Genomic DNA, 22,985 nt, shown 5'->3' with positions numbered 1-22,985 from the left:
GGAAATCGATTTGCCAATCGATTTATGCCACAAAAATCGAAATCCTGGAGCTACTGGTGAAGTTCCAATCGATTTACCAATCGATTTAGGTCAAAATCCTGGAGCTACTGGTGAAGTGCCAATCGATTCACCAATCGATTTTCTGCAGAAAAATCTGAATTTTATTCCTGGAGAGGTGGAAATTGATTTACCAATCGATTGTCCAATCGATTGTCAGTAGGAAAATCAACATTCTGGAGCCTCTGGAGAGCTGGAAATCGATTTGCCAATCGATTTTCTGCAGGAAAATCAGAATTTTCAGCCTGCTGAAGGTGCTCTACAACAACCTTTCAGAACCGAAACAGGTGAATCAAGTAGACGACCAACAAGGTGAAGAGGATTTCCTCAAAGACTCTGTGATTGTGAATTGTTCCAAGATAGCGAGATCAACAATGAGGGTGATATTATTCATTTCGCTCTAATGACCGAATCCGAACCGGTGAATACGGAGGAGGCATTAAGCGATCAAAAGTGGGTGTGTGCTATGAAGAAAGAGCTGAAATCAATTGAAAGGAACAATACATGGATGTTGGTTGACTTACCGAAAGATAAAAAGGCTATTGGTGTGAAATGGGTCTACAAAGTGAAAGCGAATCCGAAAGGTGAAATAATCAAGCATAAAGCTCGATTAGTTGCAAAAGGATTTTTGCAAAAGGAAGGGATAGATTTTGATGAAGTGTTCGCACCGGTAGCAAGACATGAAACCATCCGGTTAGTTGTTGCGATAGCTAATAACAACAGCTGGCCGTTATATCAAATGGACGCAAATCTGCATTTTTGAATGGTCCACTTGATGAGGAGGTCTATGTTGGACAGCCATCTGGTTTTGTGATTAAAAATCAAGAGGCAAGGGTCTACAAGTTAAGGAAGGCACTCTATGGTTTGAAGCAAGCGCCAAGAGCTTGGAACAAACGCATAGATGGTTTTCTTATAGACATTGGTTTCAAGAAGTGCGTATCCGAACATGGTGTTTATGTGAAGTCGGATGCAAGCGAAGGAGTAATCATACTTTGTCTTTATGTGGACGATTTATTGATTACGGGCAGCTGTGAAAGTTACATTTCAAAGTTCAAAGAAGAGCTTATGAGGGAGTTTGAAATGACTGATCTTGGCACAATGAAATACTTCTTAGGCATAGAATTCCAAAAGACAAAGTTGGGACTGTTCATGCATCAAAAGAGGTATGCAATGGAGATCTTGAAGAGGTGTGATATGGAGCATTGCAATGCTGCCACAACACCAGCCGAGGCATGTTTGCAGCTGTCCAAGAATGAAGATGAGCAAGATGTGGATCCTACTCAATACCGGAGATTGATAGGATCATTGCGTTACTTGTGCAATACGCGGTCAGATTTAGCGTTTAGTGTCGGTATTGCAAGTAGATTCATGGAGAGGCCGAAGGTATCACATTTGGCAGCAGTTAAGAGGATATTTAGATATGTGAAAGGTACTCTTGGCTGTGGAATTTTATTTCCTGCAAGTGACATGGGCAAAAGTTGCGAATTACTCGGATACATCGACTTTAATTGGTGCAGAGATAAGGACGATCGGAAATCAACGGTCAGTTATGTTTTTATGTTCGGAGGGGCACCAATCTCTTGGTGTTCTAAAAAGGAGCCGGTGGTTGCTCTCTCTTCTTGCGAGGCGGAGTATATCGCAGCTTCGTTATGTGCATGTCAAGCTGTGTGGCTAGTGAACCTGCTGCGTGAGCTAGACAGCAACACGAGAGGAGTTGTTCTGCTGTTGATGGACAATGTTTCAACCATCAACCTTGCTAAGAATACCATAGCACATGGGAGGAGCAAGCATATTGAGATGAGGTTTCATTATTTGAGGGAACTAGTGAGTTCCGGACAGTTACGTTTGGGGTATTGCAAAAGCGAAGAACAAGTTGCAGATTTGTTGACGAAAGGCGTTACGGATGAGGTTTTCAACAAACTTGTGATAAAGCTAGGCATGAAGAATGTGGAGCATTTGAATTAAGGTGGTGTATTGGAAGTTAAATATAATTCAAATGTTGTTGTTTTGGGCCAAATTAATTTGGTTCCACATTGTACCCCATATAAATACTTTTATGTGTATAGTTTTAAAAACTAATGCCATTTTGATATACTAATGAAAAATCAGAAAATAACTCTCTTCTATAATCTCTCTCTTTTCTCCATCATTTTCAAAACACCACAATTTTCAATTATCAATTTTCACCATTGATTCACCCTCCATTCTTGATAGTATTCCAACAAAAATATCCAAACTAATAATAACATTGATATTTTACAGTTGAGTTAAGATTTAAGGACATCCATTTCAAATTTTTACTATCAAATGAAATTCACGATATCACTCAAAATATATATTTTTTTTTTACAAATGTTGAATGGAAATTTTATTGCTACATAAGAAAATTATTTTAATTACGAAAATAATTTCACCTTAAATAAAAACATATAACACCAATAAAAATATGAACATTGAAAAACAACACATTAAAATCTATTATATATATTTAAAACAGACCCCCGAATGCCACCTCATTCTATTTCATCCACGTATACAAATATTTCCCACATCAGCTTTTAGCTGATGTGGATCTCTTCTCCTTTCTCCCCTCTCAATCATGCTCTACCTAATCTCCTTCAATCCTCCTCTCAATAATAATATTATTTTATAAATTTATAAATTTATAAATTATAAAATTATTTTACAATTATTTATAATAAATTTATAATTTATAAATTATTTTACAATTTGATAATAATTTATAATTTATATTATTATCAAATTATTTTATAAGTTATATTATAATAAATTTATAAATTATTTTATAATATTATTAGTCATTTACCAATGGTAATAATTTATAATAAATTTATAAATTATAAACTTATTTTACAATTATTTATAATAAACTTATAAATTATTTTACAATTTGATAATAATTTATAATTTATATTATTATCAAATTATTTTATAAGTTATTTTATAATAAATTATAAATTATTTTATAATATTATTAGTCATTTACCAATTGTAATAATTTATATTATTACTCATTAAATTCAATGGAAAAAAATCACCTAATCATTCATAAATATCGACATAAATATCGTCCTTTAATGGACAATTATATTATTCCAATTATGGTGAATAATGATTTTATACGTTAAACATTCAATTACTAATTAATGTCAATTCATTTATGATTTCTTTCAATTTATGTCAATCCATTTTTTAGTAACATTTTATACAATAAAAATATATATTCAATTTGACAAAAAATACACAAATTTATAAAAAATAATCATAAAATAAGAATATATGAAAAATTATTAAAAAATTTACTTCTAATTATTAAAATACACAATTTTATTAAAATTATAATATCTGAATATATTAAAAAATATAATCAACAAAAGTTTACTATATATATGTGTTTTGAAATTTTTATCAATTAAATTATATATTTATAATTAAATGCAATTTTTTATTTTAGTTTTCTTATATTAATGATAATTTGAATGTTAAAAAATAAATGAAAATTTAAGTATTGCATAAAATTAAATTATTTTTTAATAAAATTTATTTTTGGTACATATCAACATAACTATAATTCAATTGCACAAATAATTAGTTAAAACTTTTAAATACCTAAAATTGATTTAAAGTATATGTAAATCTTTAATAAAATTAATTTCAAACTCTTGATTAAATATATTCAATAATTTTTTTTTCAACCATTTCTCATACTCGTAATTAAAAAATCATACTAATAAAACAAATATATTTAGACTACGCTACAATATAATTCAACATTAACATTTTTTTTAAAATAAAAGATATTAAATAGTCAATCATATTTTTAATATTTTTATATCTTATTTTTAGGTATGTATTTTATATTTTATTTCATCAAATAAATACAAGTACCATTATATGTTAAAAAAATAAATTGTTAATCAAAGTACAATGAGTCAAACAATTATTCTATATAATAAGTTATGATACGAATTTTACAAAATATTTTAAAAATTAAATTAGATGAGTGTGATATACATGATTTTCTCTCATTTTAATTTTCCTAATCATATTCAATTATTACAAATCAATAAAGTAATATTATAAAATAACTATATTTATAATATATGAAATATTATTTATAATACTTATAAAATTAATTAATTAATTAATATCCGCGCAGCGCGCGGGCCATACTATACTATATATAGTAAGACACATGTTTTACAATAATTCACCACTCTTGCCAAGTAGTGCAATAACAACACGAAATCCACAATAGTAAATGTCTATATTAAGAGTTATGCTACCTAATACCCCATATATATATAAATATTTTATCAAAATACTTAGAGTTACGTGTCGTGGGACTAGGTGAGGGGTTAGAATAACATGCCTTTTTTTTTTTTTATGGCATTTTTATGTAGGTGTAGAAAGCAAATTAGACTGACTATCACATAATGAGTCAACAATTCAAGGAAAGACGATTAGGGCGACTAAGTTGAGTGTTCAAAAAATTTAGCAGCACTCCTTTTGGTTTCACCTATTGATTTACCTTCTTTGGAGGGGGACACAGAAGTCTTCATGGGTTGAGTAAAATCGACCAAATTAGTATAATTGATCCAGATCCACCGAAGAGAATGGTTTGGGTTTGGTGATTAGATGAACTTGGTTTTAAAAATAATAAAACTAATAATTTAAATTAGGTATCGGATAAAACTGGTCGACTCAGTTTCCTAATTTTTTTTGTAATTTTACTTTTTTTTAAACCTTAGATATTAGAAGGCTTGATCCATAATGGATCAGTTATTTTTGTGTGTGGTTATTTTAGGATCTTGAGCTTTAATTATTTTGATTCTTGCAAATATTTTGTTATTTTAGGCCCAACAATTTTAGTTATTTTATGTGTGCAAGTATTTTATGATGAAAATTTTAACTTTGATATTTATTGTATGTATATATATTTGATGTTAAATCAATATTGAAAATAAGTTATATTATATTTTTAAAAACAATATGGTAAGGTAGTTTTTTTTTTTGGGATGAATGTAATTTTAAAAAAATTTATAAACAAAAAGAATTTAGATATACTAGGAATCAATCCAACCCAAACCGAAAATAAGCATTTTGATCCAAACCGAAATTCTGTAAACATAAAAACTATGTTGTTATAATTATTTTTTAAAATATTTTTATAACCATTATTATAAGTAAAAAAAAATCTCAAGATTGATTTATTATCATTTCATTTCTATTATCTAATCTCCATTCTCCATTCTACAGGTTTACTCTTCCCTTCTAAGTATCAAAAGCGGGTGATGCTAAATGCTAATCATTTCCTTGTGGAAACAAATTCGATAACCCATTGGTGTGTCTGTAAAACCAATTAAAATGTTGTTCTTTTGCACAACAACAACAACCATATTCTCTTTTCCGATAAGAACCGTTAACAAACTGAAGCATAGACAGAGACAAACCGTTCTGGTAGCTTCCATTCACCACGACAGCCTCAGAGTTCTCGAATGGGACAAACTCTCCGATTTGGTCTCTTCCTTTGCCACCACTTCCTTGGGCCGTCACGCCCTCAAGGTCTCTCTCTTGTTTTATTCTTTTTTATTCTTTTTTATTCTTTTTTATTCTTTTTTTCTGTGTTTATGTTGTTGTTAGACTAAGTTAAAGTTATGGTAGTTATTACATTTGGTACTTCTGGAGGAAACGGTGGTAACTATCCTTTAATTAATCTTTTGTAATTATATACAGAGTTTAATTGTCAATGTGCCGTTAGTTAGTCTAAAAAGTTATACACACTCCACACATCCCAATTATTCATAGACATTACTTTAGAAACGGTTATAGTATTGTAACGATTGTGATTGACTGACGGTGTAAAAATTAAAAACTCTGACAATGTAAATGAATTAAATCCTTGTTTAGATTTCCCTTTGTAATTAAATTCTGTTAACACCGGTTTCTATCTGTTTTTTTAATTCAATCTCACGTAAAAATAGTGATTTATCTCTAAATTATATAGAAGTCCATGACATTTGGACTATCAGTAAGAATTTTTGCATTATATTTAAGGAGACACATTTTCATATATTTTAGGGATTAATGAGATGAATTTTATATACTTTAGAAATATTTAATAGTTTTATTGATCGAATTATTTGAGTTTATCTCCTAACACAAGCATTTGTGAGACTATTTGGGAGAGCTTATGGAAATAACATATAACATGTCCATAAATTTGTTTTCAGTTTATTCCCAATAAACTCTTCAGGATAGCTTATGAAAATAGATTATAACTTATATAAAAGCAGTTTGACGTTATTCTATCTTTGTTATAGAAATAGTTTATGCAGAAGTATTTATATATGATAGACTGTTATGCTATAAGTGCTTAATTAGCTTGTATATTCAAACATGACATAAATATGAGAGAGAGTTATACTTGATGGACTGAATTAATGATTTATACCATTGGTGTTCATGGGACAGGATCAACTGTGGTCCCTGAGTCGAACTTATGAGGAGAGTCTCAAACTTCTCGAAGAAACCAATGCTGCAGTCGAAATGCACAAGCATGGTTCGTGCAGGTTGCACTTTGGTCACATTGATGCTATGCTGGTAGGTAACTAGTGTATAAAAGTGGGTTCTTTTTTATGATATCAGATAATGTTCATATTTGCTTTGATGCCAAGTTGTTGATTTAAGGTTGCTGTAGGTGAAAACTGCAATTCAAAATGCGCGGAGAACCATACCGGTAACTGGCTATGAGGCAAGGGCTGTTTTGTCTCTTCTTCAGTGTGCTGACACATTGCAGGGTGATTTAAAAGCTACAATTAAGCAAAACAGAGATTGGTATAGCCGTTTCATGCCTCTTACAGAAGTGGTAAGTAATGAAATGAGATTTTGAAAATATAGTATATCATTTGATTAATAATTCCATTTCAATTTTCTGTGTTCACGTGTAGTTATAAAGAGGTTGTTTTCTTTTAAGTTTTCAAACATTTGAATAGTTTCTTATGTAAAATCAGGGTTTAAAAAGTTTGTGACTGCAATCTGGACGGCGACATCAAGATTTATGATGTCTCTGCATCTATGATTCAGGCTGCATTTGATTACAATTATTTGCAATATTAAGAATTGTGACGTGAGCAATTCAAAATTTTGAATAGAACAAATTTTTTGCTGTTTTAACTTAACTATTTTTTGTCTAAATTCTAAAAATCAGAAATAAAGTGGAAACAAAGTAGCATTTTTGTAACTATTAGTGATTGTTGTTTGCTAAAGCCAAACCAACCACCATAACTTGGCGAACCACCGTTTGAGGCCTCGCTGAGAGAGATGTTCACATTTAATGTTCGACTGTGCCTTGAACAGGATTGTCTTTGATGGAGGATGTCTGTTGAAAAAAAAGCCAAACAGACCCTATTTTTACCATGTCTGAGACTTTTTTTCCTCCTTATGAACATGTTTGCAGATAATGGAGTTTGTCTTTAATCGATCTTTGGTTAAAGCTATAGAACAAGTTATTGACGAAGATGGCTCTATCAAGGACTCTGCGGTTCGTTCCGTATCTCATACAAGTTCCCTTTATCTAATCCTACAAGTTGTGCATCTATTACTTATTGATTTTCTTTGATTTAAGATGGCATGGCATTTGTTACTTCATGGCTTTTCTTTTAACATTCTTCATTACTTCGTATTTACTAAGAAAATACTTCAAAGATGCAATATATCCTTTGTTGCTGCCATACAACTAGCTAATTGTCAACTTCTTCTCTTATTTCAAACACATGTATGATTTAAACTTTCCTCCTGGTTATAGAGTTCAGAGCTTAAAAAGTCACGTCAACAAGTGCAACTGCTTGAGAGAAAGGTAACTCCTGTTTTTTTTTTACTATATTTGGTAATGTGTTTTCGGGAGATACTGACTTGATTCAACTGGAATATAAATAGAGCCATCATATTTGGGTAAAACAAGACCATAGTTTAGCTGAAAAAGCCGCGAAGGGATCAAAATTGTAACTGTATCATTCAATTTTATGCAGATAGAACTAATTTCTGCCACTCACTAGGATGATTTTTCAGCAAACTTTCAACTCAACTTTGGGTACTTGTGAAAAATGACTAATCTATTTTGTTTGACAAAAATCTGGTTGCTTTATCTGTCACTTTCTGTGTTAGGCCAAGTTTAATTAGGATACTTTTGCGGTGCATACTATTACTAAAAAGTACATGAGAATTTTATTGCTCTTTAATATTGGCGGGGAGATGCATGCAATTTCCGATATACTTGGGAAGTTAGAGTAATTTTCTTTCTTTTATTGTTTATTTTTAAAATTAATATGAAAAAAATCTCAAAGTACTTAGGTTGTTTCTTAGAGTGCATTTAGGCAACAACACATGAATGATTTATATAATATCTCTAAAGGAGTTCATTTTATACTTCCCATTTTTCAGATTATTTGTTTCCTTTGTTCAGGTACAACAATTAATGGAAAGCTTAATCAGAAATGAAAAGAGTGAAACATCAATTCTTGTAAGTGTAAGATACACCTTACTGTACATGCGTTTCGTTCTTCCCGGACGGTTCTTTCTTTTCCTATTGATTTTGTGAGAATTCAAACAGGAAGTGAATAACATCGATGGTAGGTGGTGCATAAGAACGGATTCTGGACAGAAAACAAGTTTTAAGGGTCTATTGTTGTCCAGGTTTATAAAATTTCTCAACATAGCTCCAATTATTCATTGTCTGTGAAATAATATGTTTGTCAATAAAGGCAGTAGGTAAGGCGTAAAATTTCGTCTCTTGAATATAATAATTTTTTTGGAAGTAGTTCAGGAGTAGGAAGTACTATAGAACCACTTTCTGCTGTTCCCTTAAATGACGAGTTGCAGCGAGCAAGAGGTTTGGTAGCAAAGGCTGAGGCAGATGTGCTCTTGGCATTAACCAAAAAGGTTACAACTTACAGACAATCTGACAATTTCTCTCTGAATTTACAAAATAGTGTTTTCACTCATATATTGAATAATACAACAATTGTTGAGCTTAGAGCTATATACACGAGAATACAGTTAAATGAGCCAAATTATAGGGATACAGTATTCCACAGATCGTGACATGCATGTTCTCTTTTCTCTTTCCTTATGTTGTCATAATTTATTTGCAGATTCAGCTAGACGTCGATGATATTGAAAATATATTAAACAGTTTGGTTCAACTCGATGTGGTAAATACCTTGTAATGTTTTTTTAGTGAAGTGGTTCACCAATTGTAAACATATGCTTTCTGTGCGAAAAGATTATCAGTAATGCTGTTCATATATGCAGATTAATGCTCGTGCTACGTATGGTCTTTCATTTGGAGGATCAAATCCCCATATATTTCTGCCTGATAGGAATAGCTCTTCTACTGCTGAATCCTTCTTAACAAGGAACGAAGATTCCAATGGACCGTTACCCAACAATAGGGAATGGATGTTGTATCTTCCCAAGGCTTATCATCCTTTATTGCTTCAGAGTCATAGGGCGAATTTACAAAAGGCCAAAGAGGATGTCAATAACTCTACTTCAGTTAAGTCACAAATAACACAAGACTACTGTTCTCTCTCTTTCTCTCTCTTATTCACTTCGGAAAACATCAGGAAATAACTTACGAGAAGAATATATCATCAAGAGGTTGTTAGAGATCTTCCATTGAAACCAGCGAATATCACTGTTTTAAACTTTTAGATATTTGATATTATCAGTGACTTTATGGCTATCTGCTGCTTATCGTGCATCTGATGATTATTTTAGACTCATTATAAAGAACTTTTGGTTGGCAGGTTGCTGCACTGGACAAAGCTCAACCACAGCCAGTACCGGTTGACTTTTTAGTAGCTAATGAAACTCGTGTTGTAGTTATAACTGGCCCTAATACTGGCGGTAAAACGATATGTTTGAAGACTGTAGGATTGGCTGCTATGATGGCAAAATCAGGTAATCATGTTTCCTCTCTTTCTCTCGATGTCTACCATTATTACATGCACATAAAGAGAATCAATATGGTATTCTCTGAAGTAAAAGTTCATTTGTTTTAATTTATCTTCATGATGAGCCTCTGGATATTTAACCTTTTGTACTTGAGATATGAATTGAATATCTTTTCACTGGACTTATCAACACTCCAGATATCTAGTCTTGGGTTTGAGGGGGTGTTGGAATCATTTGCTGTCTTCTTTGCAGCCTCTAACACTTTCATGGGTGTTTTCAGATCCCACATAGACTACAAATATAATCGAAGTTAGTAGTTCTTATCTACAGTGTTAATCATGCCACATTGTGGCGAATCTGCAGTGTGGTGGAAGACCTTGCTGCAACACTAAATGCTGAAGTATTGTGAAAATTGGGTGCAATGTTGTGATTTCCTCGGGCTGGATAGAATCTTCATTTCATTTTTAATCCACCATTGTCACTCATGAATAACCTATGTAGGATTGATTAATGAAGCCAAACATGTGCTGCATATATTTCATTTCTGCTTACTCATAGGGTGTTTATGCTCTTCACCTGTCATGATGCAGGTCTCTATGTTCTTGCTGCTGAATCTGTGCAAATTCCTTGGTTTGATTTTGTTTTTGCTGACATTGGTGATGAGCAGTCCTTATCTCAGTCTCTGTCTACGTTCTCTGGCCACTTGAAACAGATCAGTGTAAGGAAAATATGTTGTATTTGTGTTCAATAGAACTTAATGCTGAATTGAAACCTTCCTTTGTTCATATTCATTTTGCATTTATAAACATCTTATACTTAAATACGTTACTATGCTCCAGTGAATTTGAGCAACTTATAAATATGTCAGTTGAGCTCGATTAACATTTTAAATGCTGTTTATTACATGTTAGTGATGTTATACTCACAAGTGACATATAATATTCTTTTATTATATCTCAACTACATAAGATTTTCTTACTTTAAATTTTATCTTGCAGAATATTAAATTACAATCAACAAGGCAGTCACTGGTGCTACTAGACGAGGTATGTATTGTGTGAGTTTATTTAACTATTCAAATATGTAATTTCATGGAAAATGATGGATAGAGCAATGTTTGCAATTGTTAGGTTGGTGCAGGAACAAACCCTCTTGAAGGAGCAGCTCTAGGAATGTCATTATTGGAATCTTTTGCCCAAGACGGTTGTTTATTGACTATAGCAACGACACATCATGGTGAACTGAAAACCCTGAAATATAGGTAGTTGATTCGAATGACAGACAAAACATTAAAGGAAAACACAATGATTTGGCATCTTTGAACTGATAATATCTGCTCTAGTAAAATAAAAGGGCAAACAATAGAAAAGAAGTAGAGGGAAAAGTATTAAAACAAAAGACATGGCATCACCCAAGATGAGTTGTCAAATGTTTATTAGATGTTAGTTATTTCTAATAAAATGTTAAAGAAATTTTTGTGCATTATTTTTTGTTGCTGTTTAGATATGATCCATTCCATAGTTAAATTAAAAAAAAAACTTGTAATATAGGTCTTTTCTTTTTCTAAACAGGTGACACCATATAGTTCACTGTAATCTAATATTTTTTACGATATCAATGAATCATAATTAAATCCATTGTTCTGATAGTGTTTTCTGTGTATCTTTTTTTTTCTTTTAGTTTATTTCAAAGCATTAAATGGATATGTTATTGTTTGCTGTTTCCTCAAGTTTTTTACTTTCATGGATTTCATTTCATGAGCAGTGATGAGGCCTTTGAAAATGCATGTATGGAGTTTGATGAAGTGAATCTGAAGCCAACTTACAAGGTTCTCTGGGGCATACCTGGTAAGCACTCTAACTCATGAACAATAGGAATGGTGACAAGGTTACTGATGTACTTTTTCTCGCTTTTAAATTTTATATTTCGGTACGTTGTCTTTTGACTGTCCCCCTTTATCTGCCAATGTGTTCATCCTATGGATTCTGCAAGAAGAATTTTTTCAAACTTTGTGGCTTTAATAGGAGAATGCTTGTTTTGTTTCATGGATAACTTGATTGAGAATCAAACATAATATATACTACTTAATGAACATAACTCATGATATTTTCATTGTAGGTCGCTCAAATGCAATCAATATTGCCGAGAGGCTGGGACTACCATCTGTTGTTATAGATTCTGCTCGTAAGTTATATGGTTCAGCTAGTGCGGAAATTGATGAGGTATTTTTAATATATCATAATTGTATTTATTATTTGTTAGCAGTTGCATGCGGTACCCTCTTAACATCATATCTATTCATGTTATTTTTGCTTTGGATTTGGCTCCACTAAAAATAAGCAATGTTTTAGAGGATAAAGTAAACAATATCAACCATTGACAAGTAAATAAGTGGTTTTTATTACATGCACATGTATAACAAATCATAAATATGTTACACTATCAACTATTTATTTTCTCATCGCAGTTGAGATTACTTACTTTACTTTGTAAAGTGAATTGCTGACTATAGAGTGCCTAAATCCTTTTGTTTTAGACTTCATAATGAATAGACCATTGATTTGCCTTAAACTTGATACTCTATTAGATATTTTTAATAAATAAATTGACAAGTTATATTTCAGCAGCCATTGATGTTGTTTACTTTAAATGTAGGTGATTACTGATATGGAGAAGTTAAAACAAGATTACCAACAGCTATTAACTGAAGCAGATTGTTATCTAAAGTGAGACTCTTTGCTTTATTAAAAATTAAATTTATTAAATTCCTCATCTCCAATATCTTTTCATTTCTGTACAAAGCGAGGCTGTTATCTAATGATGGCACATGTACTTATTTCTGTATTTAAAAGAGAATGGAGTAAGCTCATTCAATTGCTATTGCATTCAAGTAAAAATAGATCATACAATCATATCTGCAACTTTATTTATTTATTAGTAACATATAAAATAGTATCTACTTCAAATTACTTATGTAAAATCCATTTCTGGAATAAATTTCATTTTGAAACACAATCACATTAAATGGATGCTTGCATGCATATAATTAATTATGTGCAAATTCCACTATACTCTTTGGAGTATTTGTAAATTTTTATGTTTGTAATTGTAGGCAATCCAGGGAACTTCACAGTAGTCTATTGAACACCAGAAGGAAGATCATGGAACATAGTACAAGTCTAAGATTTAAAAAGATGAGAGATGTTTCCGAGGCTGCAGCGATGGCAAGATCCATCCTTCACAAGAAGGTCAGGGAGATGGATGCATCATCTAAGAAAATGTCACAGCATAATAAAGCCATTAAGAGCTCTCATGTATCAACAACAAACAACCTCCATACTGCAGCAGATAACAAAGAACCTGCTATTACAGACAGAAGTCCATCTGGTGTTAAAAAAATTAACCAATCATCGACAGGTATAATGCAAGATAATGAAACAAAAAGAAAATAATGGAAAACTAGTTAATGAGAAGATGAGAGACTTTTGAAGTGATCCATTGCGATGAAAAGAAGATGAAATGTTAGTTAGAGATGATGCATTTCTGGATATAACGAAAACATTTCTTTTGACATTTTTGTTATTTCTAGAAATGCAGATAATTGTTCAATTCAAAAATCTCTTTACTCCTTGTTATTAACAAATAAAATTAACACATTTTATAAAATTAAAATAGAAAATATTTTTACAATGTAAACGGGCTCTTAATTATACTGCAAGGTGATGTCACAAGAAGAAAATAATGAGAAACTAAATTGTTATGAGAATTTAATTTCTATTTACTGACTTGTATACAAACATTCGATCATATCTTATGATGTAGATATTTTGTTCTAGTATTTAAAAAAATAATATTATGGTGTGATACAATAGTAAAATATGATTGGACGTCTGTGTAAAATATTTTTACGTTGGATTTACATAATTATTGAACTCTTATTATTATGAGATAATAATGACATACTTTTCACATGGTGTTGTGCTATCTTGAGAATATGCAGTTCTCATTGACTAATTGTTAATCTTGCAGATAGGTCTGCAATTCCCAAGGTTGGTGATACAATACATGTCTCTTCACTTGGGAAAAAAGTGACTGTTTTAAAAGTGGATTCATCCAAAGGAGAAATTGTAGTTCAAGCTGGAATCATGAAGATGAAACTAAAAGTAACTGACATTCAAAGATAGTAGAAATTAGCAAGTCATGGCCATGAGATCATAAACGAGTAAGTTTGTATTATAAATTAACTCACTTTGGCCTCTCAAGAGTGTGCATCTATACACACATTAAATAGGGTGATTATGGGCATATTCTATGTAATATTTGTAAAAATGTAAATCCTTGTATTGTATTTTATGACTCTTTGTATATATATTATGTTCTTAGCAAAAATTAAAAAAATCTTAGACAGGCAGATTCCTTAACATGCATTTTATCTCTTTTCCTTCTCTGATATCTAGAGCTAATGAGAGGCAAACTCATTATAAACAGGGGTTATAATCTTTTTGCATCATCAAATCATCTAGGTTAAATAAGTTTTTTTTTCTCTATAAATATACAATATTTCGTTTTTTGTCCTTCTAAAAGTTTTCTTCAAACAATATACCTTCAAATCTTTTCAATTAACAATTTTGGTCCCTGCTTTTTAAGCAAATCATGTGTATCATTCGAAATTTTTGAATGATTTTTTTAGGTATGTTTAGAATATTATATTTTTAGGCATGTTTCAAATTTTTAGGCATTTTCTCTTATTTAGAATTTTTTAACAAAAGATTAATTAAATATGAATTTTTAAGTGTTAAAAATTTTCAAAAAATCATATTTAATTCATCCACTATTAAAAAAATTTAAATATTTGTAGAAGAGATTTTATAATGTTTTAAATATGCATGCAAAAAATGATTCAAAAATTAGAATAATAAACATGAATTGCCTAAAAAGCAAATATCAAAATTATTGACGAAAAATATTTGAGAAACCATTGTTTGAAAAAAAAATTAGAGAGACTAAAAATAAAATATGATATATTTATAAGAATCAAAAACTTATTTAACCCAACCATCTAACACAATCAATATTTTATTCTTTATCTAAACCCAATAAAAGACATTCACAAAAATAAAGCTATAAGAAGTCAATAGTCATTGATCCGAGTGGATCTAGATTCCTAGTTGGGGAAGTGGAGACGATGACTCTGTAGTGACAGGCGGTTGTTGTTTCTCAGTGGAGGTGGTGTATCTGCACTTACTTCGACGATCAAGTCGATTCTTGTTTTAGAGCGAGATGTTTTTGTTGTTGTTAGAATAGTGTGTACCATTGTTCTGCACCAAGTGTCCTTTTGTAGGATATTGATTAGGATTTCTAGAAGAAATCTATTAAGCTTATGAGTTGGATGTTCGGATGATCCATGATTTAAGAATCATCGTCTGATTTCGAACCTTGATGATAAATGGTGATTATTGCCATCATGAGGTTGAGATTGTGGTATGATTGCCATCATGTCACCTTAAAAAGGGTGCATGTGAGTTTTGGTAGTTAGTCACTTCAAAAGATTTGATTTATATGTTTCTTGTTTATTTAATGAGATCACACACCTTCATATTTATAATGATGTTGCAATAAATACATTCAATGTCTTGGAAGTTGTATTAACTAGGATTATTAACAAATAGCCTATAATGTTGCATAATCAATGAATAATTAAAATATAGATTGAATTTTAACACTCTCCATCAAGCTAACGCGTACTAGAACAACGATTCCGAAGTCGCACTTTATCCCACAGAAATGCGGCAGACGCTCGTCGATTTCGTGCTCCTAGTCGTCAAAGAGAGCTACCTCCAACACACGCTTAACATCCTACGGATCCTCAAGAGTTACCCCCTTATTCTGCAAGCTTTAAACTTGTTACATCAAAACATTTTATCACCAAAAAAAAAAAATGAAACTAAGGTTGACAACTGCTGGACTAGTTTGAGAAGGGAAGACACCATTAATGATTCATGTGTGAAAGAGTCACCACTGAATTGATCATCGATGGGAATAAAATGTGCTACTAATATGATTCATATGTAGGAATAAATTCACCACTGGGTTGACCGTTGGTGGAAATAAAAGGCGCTATTAATTTGATTCATATGTGGGAATAGAGTTAGGGGCAATATTGTGATGGAACATGGCTATGGTTCAACATGTTAGGTTGGTGGCTGCACTTAGCTGACCTGCCCACTCCAAGTTCAGAGTTGGGTCATGGGATTTGAACAAAGGCTCATATCTCCTGGTCTCTAGGATAGAGGGAACCGCAAAATTCATGGTATCAGAGCATGTTCTGATTATGTGACCCGTTTCGGTGCTTCACTACTGTTGCCGACGACGGTAAATGCTGCCAGCAACACCACATTTTTTCAGTCTTTCAATTTTTTGGCTTCATACAGTCATTTGTCTCTGTCAACTCTGATTGCCTTTCTAGCAACCAGCCACGACGTTATAGCTGCCTCAAAAGCGTTGCATTCACTGTGCGTTTTTCCAGTCTTTTTTCTTTCAAACACAGTTGTGATTTACACCAGTCGTCACTATTTTGTTCTTGTTTTTACTCTGTTACAGTTGTGCCAACACAAATTGCTCATTTTCTAGTACGCATCCAAAACCAACAAACAACGCCGCACAATCCTTCGGTGAGCACGATATAGCCTTTCCTGTCGCCAAACGACACTACAACTATCATGCGTGTCCGTCTTCTCTATGTGTTGGTCCCATGCGCCTCTACTAAATTTGCATGTGTGAGGGCATGCGCATGTCTCTGGCCACCTTCTGCAGGTCTTTTTATGATTTGGTGATTTTTCAGCAATTTCTCATCTTTCAACTCCCCCTTCCGCATTGTATCCGCTACTGTGAGAACTTAGTTTCATTGGTAAAGTATCATTTGCTCAAACACTCTTTTTATTCCCACCAACGATCAATTCAGTGGTGATTCTATTCCCACATATGAATCAAATTAGTTGCGCATTTTATTTCCACCGAAAGTCAACCCGGTGGTAACTTTATCCCCACATATGAATCATATTAGTAGCATATTTTATTCCCGCTAATGATCAATCCAATTGTAACTATTTCACACAAAAATTTACTCATATTTACATCATTAAAATTCCATACTTATTCATGAATAGGATCGGGTTGGCATGAGTCCCGCCCAAAAGAGTAAACTCCTTAAAATAGCTTATTAAATAAGTTCTTAATTAAATTGTTAACTCAAACACACTTCTATGTATTGATATTCGATACAGATTCATTTTTTATTAAGAAGAATATTTTATCCTCCAATTGGTTAAACATACCCTGGATTTTTGTTATAAGAAAAAAACCATACAACAAGTTTAGGGCACATGATATATACTCTAGTTTTAGGTGTGTTAGAAATAATATAAAAGGTAGTTATGGCAAATAATGGATAAACTATAAATATTTGTACTTATGACTCAGATTATTTTACTTGTAACTTGCTTTTTTGTTGCTCTTGTCTCCCTGTCAAGGTCATGGGTTAAAGAAAATAAATAAATTATGGATAAATGAAATATATGGGCAACAAATGGTGCTTGCTGTGTGGAGAAAACAATTACAAAAACTCTAACAAGTACCTTAAGGACAGAGGCTAATGAATCAAATGTAGAAATCATGTCTTCAAACTATGGTGTATTTAATAAATTCTAAAAAGTAATAAAAATTTCTCTTTTAAATACAAAATTTTATACTTTTTTCAAAATAAAATATAGATAAAATTATATTAAAAGAATTGATGTATATAATTAAAAATTAAAATTAAATAAATCAATTTTTAAAATATTTTTTTACTAATATTTCATTCAATTATAGTATCTCTTAACATGATACCTTAATAGCAAGACCCTGGTAAATAAAGCTTCAAGTATTTTCCCCTTTGTTTCCTTTCACTTTATTGAGACCTGAACCCTTCCACTAATGATCATATAAGTGGAGTAACTTTACCTATATGTTGCAGCATTCCTTAATTAATTAACACAAATTCTAACATAACACCCTAAAAAGAAAGGAGTGTCTATGACTTTTGTACTAGGGCATTAATAGGGTTGAGGTTTAAAAAGTTAAAAAATAAATTGGGCATGTTGGAGCATGATTACCTACTAGACTTTATTATAAAGTAATACTAACAAAATTAACAATGCAAAACTATTGAATTCAAAACTTCCACCAAGTTGGTGGACTATTACTACTAAAGCACTAATTAATGGGTAGATGAAAGAAAGACATAGGATAGAGAGAGGAAGAAGGCCACAAAGATATTTTACTAAATCATCAATGGGTTATGATCTCATTTTGCATTCTTTAATGTTAATAATTGATTGATTGATTAATTACAATCTTTAAATTTTTAATAATGTTTTTGATTTATTATTTAGTAACTCAGTATTTAATGGTACAATTACAAAAATTAAATTTTTCGAATTACAAAAATGAAATCTTTCAAATTTCGATCAAATAATTAAATGATTCAAACATTCACTTCTTATATCATAGTGTTTTAGTTTAAGTAAAATTATAATCACCATATTATCTAAAACTTTGTGATATATTTTTCTCTATAAAAATCAAACTTAAAAATCCATATGCAAGAAATGTAATATAATACTTTGTTGGAAAAGTGACATTTTCTTTAGAATTTGTTTAATGTTTTGACTTTGCTTCCCATGAAATATCCCACAGAAAATGCTTTTGAAGTACTTAATTTGTACTAGCTGTACTTTGTGTGTGATGCTTGTCCACGTGTGTGCAGATTCAACCAAATATTGGTTTATTGCCTCAAAACAATATTGTCATTATTATATAAGAGAAAATTATGGGAATAAACACTATAGTATAACTGATAGCTTATAAATATATAGTATTTGATAAATTTTAAAAAAGAAGGTAACAACAGAGATTTACATTGTAATATGAAATATTCTTGTTGGAAGACGGGGTAAAATTATTTTCAAGTTTTTACTATATTAAAGTTTATATACAAATTTATTTTTATTAATTAATTTTAAATTTTTATAAAAAAGATTCATATGAATAAAATATCATTCAAAAATTTGAAGGACTAACAAAAATTGACTTAAAAGCATAATCAAAAATGAAGAAAAAATTAAAAACTAAAAAGATTTAATATATATATATATATAAACAAAATAAAATTTTGAAATTTTATAAGAATCGAAGACTTATTTAACCTCAATTATTTTTATTTTTATAAACAGTTGATATTATTCAGTTCATTTCATTTTATTTAATTTCTCTCTCAATATTATTCATTTATAGTATAAAGTAAATTACACATTTCAAAAGAGTGTTATACATTTTATATATATTTTTCTTTATAATTGACTCTTTTAAAACGATACTTGTGAATAAAAAAATTAATATTTAATATTATGACCATTAAAGATTTATTATGCTACATATAATTATATATATTAATTATTAATTTATTAACAATTATTAGTATTATTCATTTTACTCTTTTACAAAAGTGAGCAATTCCCGTTTATAATTACAGTGTGTTGTATTATTTTTGAATTCTCTATTTATTAGAAAAAATGAAGAGTTTCCTTATTATACTCATGCCTGTATAAAGTATATAAAAATTGAACTGATATCACTTATTTTAAAAATATGTGTACACCAATAAGACATAAAATAAAAATCATAGTTTAAATTCATTAAAATATAGTTATTCTAACCGGTTGATGAGTTTAAAGGTAGAACATTGATAATATATTACATTGTCGTCTAGTCATAACTATTTAATCTATCATATAATTTTTAATTTAAAAATAATTATTTAATGTTTTGTTGACGTAACGGTATATTATTGATTGTGAGTGTGAAACAATCTTACAGTGTATTTCCTTTAAATCCTTAGGTAATAATATTGAACTATTACATATAGTAATATAAATTTAATTGTCATGCACTTTCAATATAATAAAATCTACATTATCAGAACATCACAATCATTCATAAACATAGTTATAAATGTAGTTATTGTAATAGTCAATATCTCTAATAATCTAATGATTATGATTGACTAACAGTGTAAAATATACTGATACGGTATATAAGAATTAAATGTATAATAATAAATATAAAATTTAAAGGTAATATACTTACGGTATAAAATTATTTATATTGTCATTCAATCATAATCAATTAATTTGTCACATCGGATTAAAAGTGTTTATTGAATATTTTATGACAATTATTATTAGTTCTCAACACAAACTTGTTTTACCCTTATGGATAGTGCATCTCACTTTAATCCATAAATATAACTCTCCATTTATTTTGAGAAATAGAGAATATAAAAACCCACTTTTTTTCCCTCCTTTGGTTTCAAGATGTTAACTCGTTACGGAAAATATTCCATTGTGTTCTTATTGTGTCCCAAAGTAGAGATAGATTAATTAAGTTCACATTAGATGAAATCACATTATTCATCCCAATTTGTAGAGAGACTATTTCTCCATATCTAGGACAAGTTCCAGTATCATTTATTCAAGTAATCTATATTAATTTATTTTTTATCATACAATCAGTTATCATGAAAGATACAAATTAAATTAATTTATGTGTGCAAGCAACAATTTGCAGAACCATTTAGATGTTTGTGAATTGTTACCTAAAAGTGTATCATGGGAATCAGAACTAACTGAAAAAATTTAGAGCAAAAATAAGTAATTGCAGTACATGCCAGAAATTTATAGGTAACAATTTATCTTGAAACAAGTTTGTTATTACACGAAAGGGGGACATGGTTGTGTTGATGCTGATCCTGATAATAAGGGCAAAAATGCATACAAAAATAAAATTATTATCCATTCAATTATATAGTTTATTTTTTTTATATGTAAATGTTAGTGGTTAGTTTGTTAAAAAATATGAAAAATATTGTTATGGGAATCTAAAAGTTAAACCAAATGTCTCAACTCAAATTATCAAACTAATTATATAATTATATATAGTGTATATCTACAAATGATTAATTATATAATTTGCGTCTGTCTGTGTGGTAAAAATTAATTGATAGTTGCACTACGCGAAAAAACGCATATTACAGCGCTTTTTTTAAGCCATTTACAGCGCTTTTTCAAAAAAATAAGCGCTGTGGAAACGAGCGCTGTAAATGATACAACAGCGCTTTTAAAAAAGCGTTATAAAACATGTAAATACAACGCGCGCTTGTTATGCACATTTTACAGCGCTTCTTCACAAAAAGCGCTGTAATATGCCCCCCATCATATGAGTTATGGGTGTGCATATTACAGCGCTTTCTCAAAAAAGCGCTGTAATATGCCCACCCATAATTTCATATATGGGTGTACATATTACAGCGCTTTCTCGAAAAAACGCTGTAATATGCCCACCCATAATTTCATATATGGGTGTGCATATTACAGCGTTTTCTCGAAAAAGCGCTGTAATATGCCCACCCATAATTTCATATATGGGTGTGCATATTATAGCGCTTTTTCGAGAAAGCGTTGTAATATGCAGACCCATAATTTCATATATGGGTGTGCATATTACAACGCTTTCTCGAAAAAGCGCTGTAAAATGCCCACCCATAATTTCATATTATGGGTCTGCATTTTACAGCGCTTTTCTTGTACATTTTACAGCGCTTTCTCATGAAAGCGCTGTAGAAGGTGCACCATTAAAGCGCTTTAGAACAACATTTTACAGCGCTTGTTAATAAAAGCGCTGTAAAATGTGTGTTTTTTTTTTTTTAAACGCTGTAAATTAATTATTTGAAATGAAAAGTGATTTTTAGCTTTTTATGGCACTTTTTTTAAAAAGCGCTGTCTTTTATCTTTGTACCCAAAATTATTTTTGATCCAAAATCACTTCACAATCAGTAGAACAGAACATATTACATACAATTAGTAGAACATAACATATTATAGACAATCAGTTCACACAATCAGTAGAACATAAATCAGAACTCTGTAACTTTATTAACATATATGTAACTCTGTAATTTACAACCTAAGTAACTACATTCAGATACATATATACAACCTAATTTACAACCTAATTACCTACATTCAGATCCATTATATAATAACTAACAGATCCATTATATGCATATATTGTGTCCTATGATCATTTACATATAATAACTAACAGAATATACATTATATGCACTAGCTACCATATAATATTCAGATCCCTTGCCCAGCAGCAAGCTATTTCCCAGAAAATCAAATAATTTTCATGTCAAGCACGTACTGACACCATTCTTCCTTTAATTCCATCAGATCTTCCTCAGAATATGATGGACTGGAATTGGCAAAGTACTGCAATATAAAAATTGAACATATTATATTAAGTTAGTATCAAATATATAGATAATTTATATATGAAAATCATATAATGCAAATACCGTACCGTTTCTGGGATAATAGTTTTATTCTTCTCAACAATCTCCTTCATGAATCTCAATATGTAGTACCCACAGTCAATGTTATTTGTTTGACGAGGGCACTTTATTGAGATCCATGTAATGTTATTAGACTTCTGCTTCGACACTTTAGCACCTCTTTGAGCTCGATAAACTTTTAAGGCACTATCGAATGAATAAATGTGATTATTAGAGCATGAATATTTATATATATATATATATATAAATATTCATGCTCTAATAATCACATTTATTCATTCGATAGTGCCTTAAAAGTTTATCGAGCTCAAAGAGGTGCTAAAGTGTCGAAGCAGAAGTCTAATAACATTACATGGATCTCAATAAAGTGCCCTCGTCAAACAAATAACATCGACTGTGGGTACTACATATTGAGATTCATGAAGGAGATTGTTGAGAAGAATAAAACTATTATCCCAGAAACGGTACGGTATTTGCATTATATGATTTTCATATA

At 30.6% G+C, this 22,985-nt stretch overlaps 1 protein-coding gene across 4 annotated transcripts; it reads left to right on the top strand.

Moving 5' to 3' along the window:
• Positions 1-4,566: 4,566 nt before the first annotated feature.
• LOC101507660 (uncharacterized) lies at positions 4,567-14,480 on the top strand. 4 transcript variants are annotated; one of them, XM_027332188.2, is made up of 20 exons: positions 4,567-4,760; positions 5,338-5,643; positions 6,553-6,681; positions 6,779-6,946; positions 7,538-7,621; positions 7,886-7,936; positions 8,543-8,605; positions 8,690-8,772; positions 8,898-9,018; positions 9,231-9,290; positions 9,391-9,633; positions 9,888-10,041; positions 10,626-10,753; positions 11,034-11,081; positions 11,166-11,296; positions 11,800-11,882; positions 12,154-12,257; positions 12,691-12,761; positions 13,148-13,452; positions 14,065-14,480. In XM_027332188.2, exons 2-20 carry the CDS (start codon positions 5,446-5,448, stop codon positions 14,217-14,219), a joined length of 2,379 nt encoding a protein of 792 aa, XP_027187989.1. In that variant the 5' UTR covers positions 4,567-4,760; positions 5,338-5,445; the 3' UTR covers positions 14,220-14,480. The 4 variants fall into 4 exon arrangements, with proteins under 4 accessions (XP_027187989.1, XP_004490532.1, XP_004490531.1 ...); XM_004490475.4 differs by lacking the exon at positions 4,567-4,760 and having other exon boundaries at positions 5,279-5,643; positions 8,543-8,599; XM_004490474.4 differs by lacking the exon at positions 4,567-4,760 and having other exon boundaries at positions 5,279-5,643.
• The last annotated feature ends 8,505 nt before the right edge of the window (positions 14,481-22,985 follow it).

The sequence above is a fragment of the Cicer arietinum genome, chromosome 2 (assembly GCF_000331145.2).
Source record: "Cicer arietinum cultivar CDC Frontier isolate Library 1 chromosome 2, Cicar.CDCFrontier_v2.0, whole genome shotgun sequence".
Classification (NCBI taxonomy): domain Eukaryota; kingdom Viridiplantae; phylum Streptophyta; class Magnoliopsida; order Fabales; family Fabaceae; genus Cicer; species Cicer arietinum.
The sequence above is the reverse complement of the archived record's forward strand: the minus strand, read 5'-3'. Positions and strand labels throughout refer to the sequence as shown.

Bases quoted from the DNA above. Each gene is read 5' to 3' on its own strand.
- LOC101507660 (XM_027332188.2), top strand. From the start codon at position 5,446: ATGTTGTTCTTTTGCACAACAACAACAACCATATTCTCTTTTCCGATA. The intron at 11,297-11,799 runs GTAGTTGATTCG...TTTCATGAGCAG, and splicing joins CTGAAAACCCTGAAATATAG to TGATGAGGCCTTTGAAAATG. The intron at 11,883-12,153 runs GTAAGCACTCTA...TTTTCATTGTAG, and splicing joins GGTTCTCTGGGGCATACCTG to GTCGCTCAAATGCAATCAAT.